Below are 15,021 nucleotides of genomic sequence, written 5' to 3'. Positions count from 1 at the left end.
CTCACCTCTAGAGACCTGAATTCTAGGATTAGGGAACATCTTTCCTCTTTCTCGACTAAGAGATCCACGACTCCAATAGTACAACATTTTGGAGTCTACCATGATAATAACCTTAAAGGATTTACATGGTGTGCGATTGAGAAAGTTTCCAGGCCTGCTAGGGGTGGCAATTTGGACCAACTGCTCGCTAGACGCGAGGCTTTTTGGATATTCACCTTGGGCACTCGGGTGCCCGAAGGTTTAAATTCTAGATATGATGTAATGAACCTGTGGGAATGAATTAGCAGGTACTTTCATCACATTAATGAATAGATCCCCCGTGTTAACAATAGTGCTAGACACATCGGGTGGCCAGGTGTGCTTGACCGGTACAATATTACAAATTATACATGGGTAGGCACCATATGATTGATTGTTTGTGGTTTTCCACCTGATGTCAGTATTATGTCAGTTTGCATAGATATCTTTATTTCATCTATATTCATTAGGTCCCTCCCCCCACGACACACTTATACATAGTATGTTCATTAGTTTGTTAATATATTCATTCACGGGTCACACGAAATCTATTCATTGTAGTATAGTTTCTTAATATGTACACCACTTGTATTTTGTTGCCCACCAGCATACCAGATAAGACAGGAAGAAAATTTGACTCTTTCATATTGAGAATTTTACCAATGGAGTCCCCTATGCGCAGGATTAGGGCAATATAATTTATTTATAAGTAATAATTTATTATTTATTATTAATTAATTCCCAATATTTGACTTCTTGTGAATAGTAGTATACAATAATATTGGTTTTGCATATATTTGTTGCAGTGTATATATATCACGATTGTATAAGCTATTGTTTTTGTATTATAAGGTGCGGTCCAGGCATTGGTGGGTTAAACTTAAACATTGTGGGCATTGGTTACAACCTGAAGGCGTGTCTTTATGTGTGCACCAATCACACTTGTTTTAACTAGTTTTAAACAGGTGTAGAGCACAGCACAGTAGGCTATGACTACGGATTTCATCCGAAACGCGTAAGCCAGACTGTGCTGCGCCTTCTACACCATGTCCTAACCTTGCTGTGTTTTGCCGTTTTTTAACTTATCAATAAAGGAATTGTTTTATGGAAACAGCCTCCACTTTCTCTTATTGAAGCGATCCCTGGATCTGGACAGATACCTGGGAAGCTTCTTGTTTAGATGAGAAGCCATCAGATCTATTTCTGGAAGACCCCACATATGAACAATCTGAAGAAATACCTCTGGGTGAAGAGACCATTCTCCCAGATGTAACGTTTGGCGACTGAGATAATCCGCTTCCCAATTGTCTATACCTGGGATATGAACCGCAGAAATTAGACAGGAGGAGGATTCCGCCCATACCAGTATTCGAGATACTTCTTTCATAGCCAGAGGACTGTGAGTCCCTCCTTGATGATTGATATATGCCACAGTTGTGACATTGTCCGTCTGAAAACAAATGAACGACTCTCTCTTTAGAAGAGGCCACGACTGAAGAGCTCTGAAAATTGCACGGAGTTCCAAAATATTGATTGGTAATCTCACCTCCTGAGATTCCCAAACCCCTTGTGCTGTCAGAGACCCCCAAACAGCTCCCCAACCTGTCAGACTTGCTTCTGTTGAAATCACAGTCCAGGTTGGAAGAACAAAAGAAGCCCCCTGAACTAAACGATGGTGATCTGTCCACCACGTCAGAGAGTGTCGTACAATCAGTTTTAAAGATATCAATTGCGATATCTTTGTATAATCCCTGCACCACTGGTTCAGCATACAAAGCTGAAGAGGTCGCATATGAAAACGAGCAAAGGGGATCGCGTCCGATGCAGCAGTCATAAGACCTAGAATTTCCATGCATAAAGCTACCGAAGGGAATGATTGAGACTGAAGGTTTCAACAAGCTGAAACCAATTTTAGACGTCTCTTGTCTGTCAGAGACAGAGTCATGGACACTGAATCTATCTGGAAACCTAAAAAGGTTACCCTTGTCTGAGGAATCAATGAACTTTTCGGTAAATTGATCCTCCAACCATGATCTTGAAGAAACAATACAAGTCGATTCATATGAGATTCTGATAAATGTTTAGACTGAGCAAGTACCAAGATATCGTCCAAATAAGGAAATACCACAATACCCTGTTCTCTGATTACAGACAGAAGGGCACCGAGAACCTTTGTAAAAATCCTTGGAGCTGTTGCTAGGCCAAACGGCAGAGCCACAAACTGGTAATGTTTGTCTAGGAAAGAGAATCTCAGAAACTGATAGTGATCTGGATGAATCGGAATATGCAGATATGCATCCTGTAAATCTATTGTGGACATATAATGCCCTTGCTGAACAAAAGGCAGAATAGTCCTTATAGTTACCATTTTGAATGTTGGTATCCTTACATAACGATTCAATATTTTTAAATCCAGAACTGGTCTGAAGGAATTCTCCTTCTTTGGTACAATGAATAGATTTGAGTAAAACCCCAGCCCCTGTTCCAGAACTGGAAATGGCATAATTACTCCAGCCAACTCTAGATCTGAAACACATTTCAGAAATGCTTGAGCCTTCACTGGATTTACTGGGACACGGGAAAGGAAAAATCTTCTTGCAGGAGGCCTTATCTTGAAGCCTATTCTGTACCCTTCTGAAACAATGTTCTGAATCCAAAGATTGTGAATTGAATTGATCCAAATTTCTTTGAAAAATCGTAATCTGCCCCCTACCAGCTGGGCTGGAATGAGGACCGCACCTTCATGTGGACTTGGGAGCTGGCTTTGGCTTTCTAAAAGGCTTGGATTTATTCCAGACTGGAGATGGTTTCCAAACTGATACCGCTCCTGTAGGGGAAGGATCAGGCTTTTGTTCCTTATTGTGACGAAAGGAACGAAAAAGATTATTAGACCTAAATTTACCTTTAGATTTTTTATCCTGTGGTAAAAAGGTTCCTTTCCCTCCAGTAACAGTTGAAATAATAGAATCCAACTGTGAACCAAATAATTTATTACCCTGGAAAGAAAGGGAAAGCATAGTTGACTTAGAAGACATATCAGCATTCCAAGTTTTAAGCCATAAAGCTCTTCTAGCTAAAATAGCTAGAGACATATACCTGACATCAACCCTAATGATATCAAAGATGGCATCACAAATAAAATTATTAGCATGTTGAAGAAGATTAACAATGCTATGAGAATTATGATCTGTTACTTGTTGCGCTAAAGCTTCTAACCAAAAAGTTGAAGCTGCAGCAACATCCGCTAAAGATATAGCAGGTCTAAGAAGATTACCTGAACATAAGTAAGCTTTTCTCAGAAAGGATTCAATTTTCCTATCTAAAGGATCCTTAAAGGAAGTACTATCTGCCATAGGAATAGTAGTACGCTTAGCAAGAGTAGAGATAGCCCCATCAACCTTAGGGATTTTGTCCCAAAACTCTAATCTGTCAGATGGCACAGGATATAATTGCTTAAAACGTTTAGAAGGAGTAAATGAATAACCCAAATTATTCCATTCCCTGGAGATTACTTCAGAAATAGCATCAGGGACAGGAAAAACTTCTGGAATAACTACAGGAGATTTAAAAACCTTATTTAAACGTTTAGATTATCAAGAGGACCAGAATCCTCTATTTCTAATGACTTCTTTAAGTAAAGAACGAATAAATTCCATTTTGAACAAATATGAAGATTTATCAGCATCAACCTCTGAAACAGAAACCTCTGAACCAGAGGAATCATTATAAGAATCAGAATGATGATGTTCATTTAAAAATTCATCTGAAAAATGAGAAGTTTTAAAAGACCTTTTACGTTTACCAGAAGGAGGAATAACAGACAAAGCCTTCTTAATGGATTTAGAAACAAAATCTCTTATGTTAACAGGAACACTCTGAGTATTAGATGTTGATGGAACAACAACAGGTAATGTAACATTACTAAAGGAAATATTACCTGCATTAACAAGTTTGTCATGGCATTCATTACAAACAACAGCTGGAGGAACAGATACCATAAGTTTACAGCAAATACACTTAACTTTGGTAGATCCAGCATCAGGCAGCAATTTTCCAGAAGTATCTTCTGATTCAGGGTCAATCTGGGACATTTTGCAATATGTAATAGAAAAAACAACATATAAAGCAAAATTGATCAAATTCCTTAAATGACAGTTTCAGGAATGGGAAAAAATGCCAGTGAACAAGCTTCTAGCAACCAGAAGCAATAAACAATGAGACTTAAATAATGTGGAGACAATAATAACGCCAAAAATGACGCCACATCCGGTAACGCCGACACTTTTGGCGCAAAAAAAAAAGTCAAAAATGACGCAACTTCCGGTGACAAGTATGACGCAATAAAATGAAGCATTTTCAGCCCCCGCGAGCTTAACAGCCCACAGGGAAAAAAAGTTAAATTTTAAGGTAAGAAAAAAGTTGATTATTCAAATGCATTATCCCAAATAATGAAACTGACTGTCTGAAATAAGGAATATTGAACATCCTGAATCAAGGCAAATAAATGTTTAAACACAAATATTTAGAACTTTTATATAAAGTGCCCAACCATAGCTTAGAGTGTCACAAAAATAAGACTTACTTACCCCAGGACACTCATCTACATGTAGTAGAAAGCCAAACCAGTACTGAAACGAGAATCAGTAGAGGTAATGGTATATATAAGAGTATATCGTCGATCTGAAAAGGGAGGTAAGAGATGAATCTCTACGACCGATAACAGAGAACCTATGAAATAGACCCCGTAGAAGGAGATCATTGAATTCAAATAGGCAATACTCTCTTCACATCCCTCTGACATTCATTGCACGCTGAGAGGAAAACCGGGCTCCAACCTGCTGCGGAGCGCATATCAACGTAGAATCTAGCACAAACTTACTTCACCACCTCCACAGGAGGCAAAGTTTGTAAAACTGATTTGTAGGTGTGGTGAGGGGTGTATTTATAGGCATTTTGAGGTTTGGGAAACTTTGCCCCTCCTGGTAGGAATGTATATCCCATACGTCACTAGCTCATGGACTCTTGCTAATTACATGAAAGAAATAAACTTTTATGATTCAGATAGATAGAGCATACACTTTCCATTATCAAATTTTGCACAGTATTTTTTACATACACACACTTTCTGGGGAACATGCTCCTACTGAATATGTGCACAGGTTTAAAGGGTTTACGTATACTAGTCTGTGATTGGCTGGCTGTCACATGGTACAGGGAGGCGGAAAATGGGAGAAAAAATTGCTACTTGTTAATTATGCAATTCTACTGCATTTAGTGGTCCTTAGGCGGATCTGCTCTCAGATACAAAAAGGGATTAATCACCCACTGGTTGTGTCTCCATCTTCTGACTTGGACAATATACACACAAACACATTATATTTATTAACATATACACACATACAAATATCCATACACACTTTTAACACTTTTTCTTATATTTAAAAAGGGACATTATACACTAGATTTGTCTTTGCATAAATGTTTTGTAGATGATCCATTTATATAGCCCATACAGTTTTTTTTTGTAATACTGTATAGTTTTGCTTAATTTTAAATAACATTGTGCCTATTTTCAGACTCCTAAGCAAGCCCCAAGTTGTAGAAGTAGACTTTTGTCTACCTACTCCAGTTTGTGTAAAGAAGGGCTTGAAACTCCCAGGCGCCAAGGCGCCTTCAATTTAGGCCCTGATTTTAGCTCAAGACACCCATGGGTGTCCCCCCTAAGCTCTGTTGGCCACGCCAGACACACCTAAAATTTAACCCAGTGCTGCTGGATTCTTGTTAGGCCACACGTGCACAAGTGGCGTGGCGGTGATTTTAGACTCGTGGAGTGCTGCAAAGTTTTTTAGCACACTTGTTAGCGATACTGCTCATTATGTGTAACTGTATCCCATCAATGCCGGATGGACCCATTCGCAGGACAGTTTGTCCTGTGTAGAGCAATGGAGATGATCTGCAGCCACCCATTCCTGTAATGCCGGCTGCTACCACACCTGGAACAAATACCCCAGTCGCACCACTCTGTTCTTACAATTTCACTCCCACGTGTGTTGTCTTTGCTGCCTCAGTTAAACAGCAAGTGCTCAACAACCGCATGCTGCTATTTAGTTGGTGCAGCCGCTACTGTGGGCTGTAATGCGCAACACCTTTCTTCACATGTTTTTAATGATGGCCATCCTGCTGTTTCTTTTAACTGCCACACTCTGGAGGCACTTGGGGAATACTTCAGCATATATGGATATATGGGTGAGCAAGCTGCCTACCATAACTCTATAGCACAAATTGTTTTACTTGTGATGCCCAAACACACCTCTACTTTTATCATTTGATATGCCCTTTGCTTTTTCCCCTCAAAAACTCTAAACCAGGGTTCACATTCCCATCCTCCAGCACTTACACATCTGTATAACCTACTGTACCTCACCTTATCTGCACCACGCTAAGTGCTAATTCTCAAGTAAATATTCTCAGTGCTACTCTGTATATACAGTATCTGAATCTAATCTTAGTTGCTAAATATTTGCTAAGTTCTTTGTTTATATATAATATATACAGTTACACGTACACATGTAAAGGGATGATAAAATGGTAGTTTTCTATTAAAAACAGCTAAATGCAGCTGCTCTGGGCTGTAAGTGCAGACAGTTGTTAGACAACTTTATTGTTTACTAATTTATTGTTAAATAAGAGTAGTAGAAATATAAACTGGATTTTAGTTAAATGCAGGTTTACTACATCGTTATGCCCCTAGCCATTTGAAAGCAGGTTGCTGGCATGGCATCAATTGAGGTGCATAAAGCATTAATAAGTCTGCACAGGGGAGGTGCATAAAGGATTAGTAAGTGTGCACAGGAGAGAAGGGACAGGTATGATTTTTGTATATTCTAAATTGTATTACTCAACTATAAATGAATGGTTTACATATGGTTCAGCAGAAAATATAGTATTGTTTTGGAGTTGTGTGAATAAAAATGTATTTCAAACAATAGATACTGCACTCTCTTATCCCATGAGAACTAAAAAAAACGATTTTTTAATTGAAGTCTACTTTAAAATACTACAGAAGAAAACATTCAAATAAATCATACAATGATACTGGGCACATAGAATGTATTGCTATATTTGCTTGAAGTCATTGTGTGTGTGTATGTGTATATATATATATATATATATATATATATATATATAAAAATAATGTGCACCCTTCACTTGTTCCCAGTTTGTTGGATTGAGAGCAAAAAGAGTCAGTTGCACTCTCACAAACAGTTCTCCAAGGGCCAGGGTGCTAGAGTAGTTGAAATGTAGCAAAACAGGAAACAGCACTCTCTGGACTTAAGTAAAAAACAAGTAGTTTATTCAGTAACGTTTCGGGGAATGCTCCCCTTCATCAGACCCAGGTCTGATGAAGGGGAGCATTCCCCGAAACGTTACTGAATAAACTACTTGTTTTTTACTTAAGTCCAGAGAGTGCTGTTTCCTGTTTTGCTATATATATATATATATATATATATATATATATATATATATATATATATATATATATATATCTATCTATCAGGGAAGAGCACTCTCACTTAGTCCAACAACTGGCAGGGTGCTAGTGGAGAATATGAATACAGCAAACAAAAAAAACAACTATATATATTCATCTGATGCTCGCTTAACTTTGGGGTTGAAAGTTGATGCTTTATACAGATGACTCAGACAACAGGCTTATTGCGCATGTGCCTGACCACAACATGCACAGCTCTCCCATGGTGTGAGCGGAGCACTTATAAGGTAAGGCGGATCAGGAAACTAAGTGTAGCAATGAGAAATAAGCTTTGGTTTTTACTCATGTTTACATATTTTTTAATATTTAGATGCATTTAATATCTTATCTACTAGCACCCACAAGTTTGGCAGACTATTTCCTCCATAAATACATTGAAGATGAATGAATAGAAGATTGTTGTTGCATTGTTTGTTATTGTTTTAGTTAAATAAAACTATTTATTGTTAAGGTAATTATTATTATTTGTTTACGTCCAATAAAGTACAGCAGAAAAGTTGTTCAGATGTGTATAATTAATGTAAGTTTAAATGCCGCCCATTTTTGGTGAACAACCTGGGTTGTTCTTGCCGATTGGTGGATATAATCACCCACCAATAAACAAGTGCTGCCCAGCATCTGAACCAAAATTTGTCTGGCTCCTTAGCTTAGATGCCTTCTTTTTTAAATAAAGATAGCAAGAGAACGAAGAAAAATTGATAATAGGAGTAAATTAGAAAGTTGCTTAAAATTGCATGCTCTATCTGAATCATCAAATAAAACATTTGGGTTCAGTGTCCCTTTAAGATAATAACAACCAGCAAGAATGAGTCTTTATGTAGAAAATCATGATTTATTTAGATCATGATTTAAATCAAAAATACCATGCTCAGTAACCACTCAGGTACACATATAAAACATGGAAATTTAATTTGAGATCTTAAACTCAAGTATTAAAATACCTTTTCCATTAATAATATATAGGCCTTCAATTGAAAGCATGTACAGTAAATCTAATAACAAAAAAGAAACTAAGTAAAAGTGAGAAAGGTTGGGCAAGTAGAAAGAAGATTGAGAATCACAGACCAAAAAGGACCAACTAAAACACAAATACATTATAAATGAGGCTGAGGCAGCACAGATATTAGTAACACACTAGTGAAGCATATTTACTACTTTGTTGACACAAAAAATAACCGGCAAGGATATTCCTGGATCACTATTGAAAAGTGAAAAACTGTAAATCTGAGACCTTCCCTACCTTTACAGTAATGGTTTTAAGCACATGAATGAATTAACTAAATGTTTGTTTTGCATGCATTTGTTTGTTTATTTAAGCCTGTTTTGAGATCTGAATTGAATGCAAAGAATACAGTAAAATTGGTGACTGCCTTTGTCTAGTTATTTTGCATGCTCCTTTGTAATGAGCTACTAGAAAACATTAAAGCTAAATTATTTTTTTCATCCCCTTAACAAAAAAGTAAACTTTCTTGAATAGCAAAGTTTATTAAACACAATAATAAAGAAGTAAATAAAATGACAATATTAACATGGAGGCAAAAGGATGCATGGACTCACTATACTTACCGTAGCTTATCAAGAACTGGTTGTAACAGGTTGTCTATTTCTAGCAGAAAGGATGCTCTGGAATTTAAACCTTCTGCCAACAGGATTACCTTATGAAGATTTGAAAACATTAAAGCATATCAGACAAGGCACTGAGAACGATTACATATTTTTGTATTCTCTTTGGACATACAGTGAATGTTGCACATATAAATGAATGCCAAAGGAACATTTCCAGCAAGAAAAACAAAAATGTATGCTTACATACTGAATACATTTTATTCATGATTAGAAGAGTCCACAAGCCATCACATGTGGGTAATCCATTCCTACAGGAAAAAAACAAAACACCCCACAGAATAGAGCTTTAATCCCTCCCAACAACCTGCAGAACTTTCCTACCAAAAAGCAGCCTCAGAGGAGGAAAATGTGTCAAAATGCTGATTTGCAAAATAGTTAATTGGTCATATTAAAGGGACAGTCTACAGCAGAATTTTTATTGTTTTAAAAGATAGATAATCCCTTTATTACCCATTTCTCAGTTTTGCATAACCAACACAGTTATAATAATATACTTTTAACCTCTGTGATTATCTTGTATCTAAGCCTCTGCAAACTGCCCCTTTATTTCAGTTCTTTTGACAGACTTGCAGTTTAGCCAATCAGTGCCTGCTCCCAGATAACTTCACGTGCACAAGCACAGCGGTATCTATATGAAATATGTGAACTAACACCCTCTAGTGGTGAAAAACTGTTAAAATGCATTCTGAAAAGAGGTGGCCTTCAAGGTCTAAGAAATTAGCATATGAACCTCCTAGGTTAAGCTTTCAACTAAGAATACCAAGAGAACAAAGCAAAATTGGTGATAAAAGTAAATTGGAAAATTGTTTAAAATGACATGCTCTATCTGAATCATGAAATTTTATTTTGGCCTAGACTGTCCCTTTAACATAATGTACCTTTACCAAATTCTACCAAAGGAAGCTTAATTCTAAACGTCCAAGAGGTGGCAACTGCCCTGGTAGAACAAGCAGTGATTATTTCAGGGGGAGACTTCTCTGCTACCAGATGCCATGCGAATCAAAGCTTTGAGCCACGTTGTAAGTGATTGCAATAGCTTTATACACCTTGCAAGGACCAGAGAAATTGATAAACAATGAAGAAAAAATGTCATGGTCTTTACTACATCCAAGTTATGAAGTCATTTCTCTGTAGCATTTTTTTTGTGCTGGACGGATTGTTGAAACTACAATTTCCTGATTTATATTTTCAGAGGAAATTACCTTAGGAAGGAAAGAGTAGTTTGTTCTTAAAAATGCTTTTTCCTAATTAAATGATTTCTAACTTTTGTCTTTTGTACTCAAAACAGAACCCACATTTCAACACATAAATATAATAAACAAATAACTAACCTATGTTCATTGTGAAACAAAGCTGAATTACGGCATAAAGTCAACTTTTATTTATTCATCCTGACGTCACCTAATCCAGCCCTCCATATCCAAAAGCACTAACCTATTGTAGCTCTTTTTTATGCATATAAGTAACCGCCAATTACGGTGCTTTGCGCATGTGCAATTTAATCCAGCAATCAGCGCATGCATGTTTGCTCTGGGTGAAGCCGAAATCGCCCATATGTTAACCTGAATCACGCTTGCGCATTGTTCATCATAATCAATGAAATCGGTTATGAAGGCATTTTATGTGCAATCGAAACAGTAGTATGTTTCAATGCCTTTTGTTTATATAATTAATTTTCATGTTCTTAATGGTAGATATAGGAAGATCAACATTTTTTTTTAAAAAAAAGAAGTTATTTATAATGATCGTTATCATCTTATAATTTTTCAAGATGACATTTGCTGAATTGTTTTTTTTTTATTTCAAATATACTTTGTATATCATTTAAATAATTTAATAAAGTACCAATGAAGTGTATTAATAATATTATTTAAAAATGTTTTTAAAGAATATAATAAAAAAAAAAAATATATATATATATATACACACACACACATACATACATACACACACACACACACAGTGGATATAAAAAGTCTACACACCCCTGTTAAAATGTCAGGTTTCTGTGATGTAAAAAAATGAGACAAAGATAAATCAATTCAGAACTTTTTCCACCTTTAATGTGACATATAAACTGTACAACTCAATTGAAAAACAAACTGAAATCTTTTAGGTAAAGGGAAATAAAAATAAAAAAACTAAAATAAAATGGTTGCATAAGTGTGAACACCCTTAAACTAATACTTTATTGAAGCACCTTTTAATTTTCTTACAGCACTCAGTCTTTTTGGGTATGAGTTTTTCAGCATGGCACATCTGACTTGGCAAGATTTGCCCACTCTTCTTTGCAAAAACACTATAAATCTGTCAGAATGCGAGGGCATCTGCTGTGCACAGCCTTCTTCAGATCACCCCACATATTTTCAATTGGATTCAGGTCTGGGCTCTGGCTGGGCCATCACAAAACTTTAATCTTCTTCTGGTGAAGCCATTCCTTTGTTGATTTGGATGTATGCTTTGGGTCGTTGTCATGCTGAAAGATGAAGTTCCTCTTCATCTTCAGCTTTCTAGCAGAAGCCTGAAGGTTTTGTGCCAATATTGTCTGGTATGTGGAACTGTTCATTATTCCCTCTACCTTGACTAAGGCCCCAGTTCCAGCTGAAGAAAAACAGCCCCAAAGCATGATGCTGACACCACCATGCTTCACTGTGGGTATGGTGTTCTTTTGGTGATATGCAGTGTTGTTTTGCGCCAAACATAATTTTTGGAATTATGGCCAAAAAGTTCAACTTTGGTTTCATCAGACCAGAACACCTTTTGCAACATGCTTTTGGGAAATTTCAGATGTGTTTTTGCAAAATTTAGCCGGGCTTGGATGTTTATTTTTTATAAGAAAAGGCTTCCGTTTTGCCACTCTACTCCATAGCCCAGACATATGAAGAATACGGGCGATTGTTGTCACATGTACCACACAGCCAGTACTTGCCAGATATTCCTGCAGCTCCTTTAATGTTGCTGTAGGCCTCTTGGTAGCCTCCCAGACCAGTTTTCTTCTCGTCTTTTCATCAATTTTGGAGGGACGTCCAGTTCTTGGTAATGTCACTGTTGCACCATATTTTCTTCACTTAATGATGACTGTCTTCACTGTGTTCCATGGTATATCTAATGCCTTGGAAATTCTTTTGTACCCTTCTCCTGACTGATACCTTTTAACAATGAGATCCCTCTGATGCTTTAGAAGCTCTCTGCGGACCATGGCTTTTGCTGTAGGATGCGACTAACAAAATGTCAGGAAAGACCTACTAGAATAGCTGAACATTATTTGGGGTTAATCAGAGGTACTTTAAATTATGACAGGTGTGTACTGACTCCTATTTAACATGATTTTGAATGTGATGGCTTAATTCTGAACACAGCTACATCCCCAGTTATAAAAGGGTGTTCACACTTATGCAACCATATAATTTTAGTTTTTTATTTTTATTTCCCTTTACCTAAAAGGTTTCAGTTTGTTTTTCAATTGAGTTGTACAGTTTATAGGTCACATTAAAGGTGGAAAAAGTTCTGAAATGATTTATCTTTGTCTAATTTTTTTACATCACAGAAACCTGACATTTTAACAGGGGTGTGTAGACTTTTTATATCCAATATATATATATATATATATATATATATATATACACACACACATATACACACACAAACTGTATATATACATACTTCATTCAATTATAGACCAGCACTCTCCAAAAAAATAAGGCAATTATCCAGGGTGCTCCTGAACATTCGTATCTACACTTCAAAAATAGACAGGCACTCTCCGATATTAAATCCAAAGTTTTTTCCTTTTATTGTGATGTTTCGGGGAATTTAGCCCCTTCCTCAGACAGAAAAATACATATACAACACACATCAAAATTACCCTCCTATATACCCCACAAAGTGCAAATGAGTGAACACAGGTGTGTCGGATCGGCATCCCATTAGCGCTACTGAGCATGTGCAAATGGCCAATTACGGCAACACACCTGGATCAGAACAAAAAAGCAAATGAGAAATGCACAAGTCTAATTGTAATACTTGGCAACATCTAAGCTGTAAGTAATTCTTCAATCAATCTCACATTAGCAGCTGGCAAACAATCAGACATTCAGAGATAAACGTAATTAACTGCAGATGTCAATGAGGATATAGAACACCTGTGCTTACACAGATAGTATGGTTATGTGCAGGGGGAAAAACGTAACATGGGTTGTCACCCCTGTAAATACAGCATCACATAGTATACGATTAGGCTCATGATATTATATAGGCAGCAAAACACAATATACCAACAGTTAAACCAACAATAAACAATAACAACTCAAATACAGTAGATAGTAAACGGGGCCAACCTAAAAGGTCATATGTGTGATAAATTAATGACCCATGTACATTAATCAGGGTTCAGTTGACACATACACAACTAGTGGGAAGTAATACTCAACGTCAGTGCGCAAATTTCGTTACCTACACGTTTGGCGCAATGTCTTTAACTATGTGTTTAACCTGATGTGGATACCGTATCGAAGTATCAGGCCGCCCAAGCCCATACACATAATTATATATATTTTTTAATTAATTATTTTTTAATTAATAGTATTCCCCACTTTTTTAAGCGTACGCACACACGCAGGCACGCAAGCAACTTACCTTCACAGTGCAGCAAAGTCTTCTGATCCGCGATCGATGGAACTGGTCTACTACTTACACAACTGACATGCAGAGAGTGACGTAATCGATGTCGCGCTATCTTGCGCATGCACAACAAGGATAACGGTCGCCATCTTCCAACCTGGATTGTCAGCCTGGATTGGACAAAGATCAGAATGAAAAACAGAGTGGGTGTGGAAAGGGTTAAAACTTTGGAACCTAGTATCTTCAAAACGGTAAGTAATTGAAACAGATAGGGCATTGTGAATATATTGATTTTTGTTGTTTCTTTTCTGTGCAGATTATTTTTTGTGTGCCTTCAGTGTCCCTTTAAGAAAAGAATAATAAGTTAAAGCAGAAAACTCAAATACTGTTCTAGCCGAGAAAATAGCTAAGAGAAAGACAACCTTTCAAAACAACACTTGAAAGTGCAGACCATGCATAGGTTAAAATGGCTAAGACTGAAGAACCATCAAAACTAAGTTGAGGTTCCACAGACAGGAAGCAGGCTTGATAACAGGTTATTTTTCTGAACAAAGCCTGAACGTCAAGAAGTCTCGAAATATTCTTGTGATACAAGACTGAAAGGGCAGAGATTTAGCCTTTAAGGAAACTGGCTGATAAAACCTTATCCGGATCATCCTACTAAAATGTAAGTATTAGAGCAATTCTGGAAGAGTTCTAATGGTAATACTTAGACTCAAATCAGGAAAGGAAAACTTTCAGATATTGCGATAAATATGTATTGCAACAGGCTGGCCTGAATCAAAGTGTCCAACATTTGATTTAGAAAACCTCTGTAAAAAAGGAGCCAGATATTTAAACCACCAAGCCATCAAATTGAGAGGTTTTGATGGAAGAAGGGACATTGAGAAAGAAGGTCTTTCCTGAGAGGAAGATGCCAAGGCAGGCTGGAAGATAATTGTTACAGATCTGCCTATCAAGTCCTGTGAGACCATGCCAGAGCAATTTTAATAGAGTAGACTCGTTGTTACAGAGTGTCCATGAAATGTGAGGGAAAGAAGTCTGCTTTTATATACTATATCAGCAGACAATGACATAAGATTCTTCTAGTCAGAACAGTCATAGCCGCACTCATTGCATTAATGCAAGTTATTTCAACTGCTTCATCACAAATAAAACTGCATGCAGCAATGACCAACTTCAAGCGATCCTGAATTTCATAAAGG

At 37.0% G+C, this 15,021-nt stretch overlaps 1 protein-coding gene across 1 annotated transcript in view; it reads right to left on the bottom strand.

Annotated features, from left to right (window-relative positions):
• The window catches only part of LOC128646917 (uncharacterized), a 265,084-nt gene that overhangs the window by 179,937 nt on the left and 70,126 nt on the right, over positions 1-15,021 (bottom strand). Inside the window, exon 5 of the mRNA XM_053699725.1 lies at positions 9,137-9,225. Within this exon, the coding sequence (XP_053555700.1) occupies positions 9,137-9,225 (89 nt within the window). The remainder of the gene's footprint in view (positions 1-9,136; positions 9,226-15,021) is intronic.

The sequence above is a fragment of the Bombina bombina genome, chromosome 2, assembly GCF_027579735.1.
Source record: "Bombina bombina isolate aBomBom1 chromosome 2, aBomBom1.pri, whole genome shotgun sequence".
Lineage (NCBI taxonomy): Eukaryota > Metazoa > Chordata > Amphibia > Anura > Bombinatoridae > Bombina > Bombina bombina.
The sequence above is the reverse complement of the archived record's forward strand: the minus strand, read 5'-3'. Positions and strand labels throughout refer to the sequence as shown.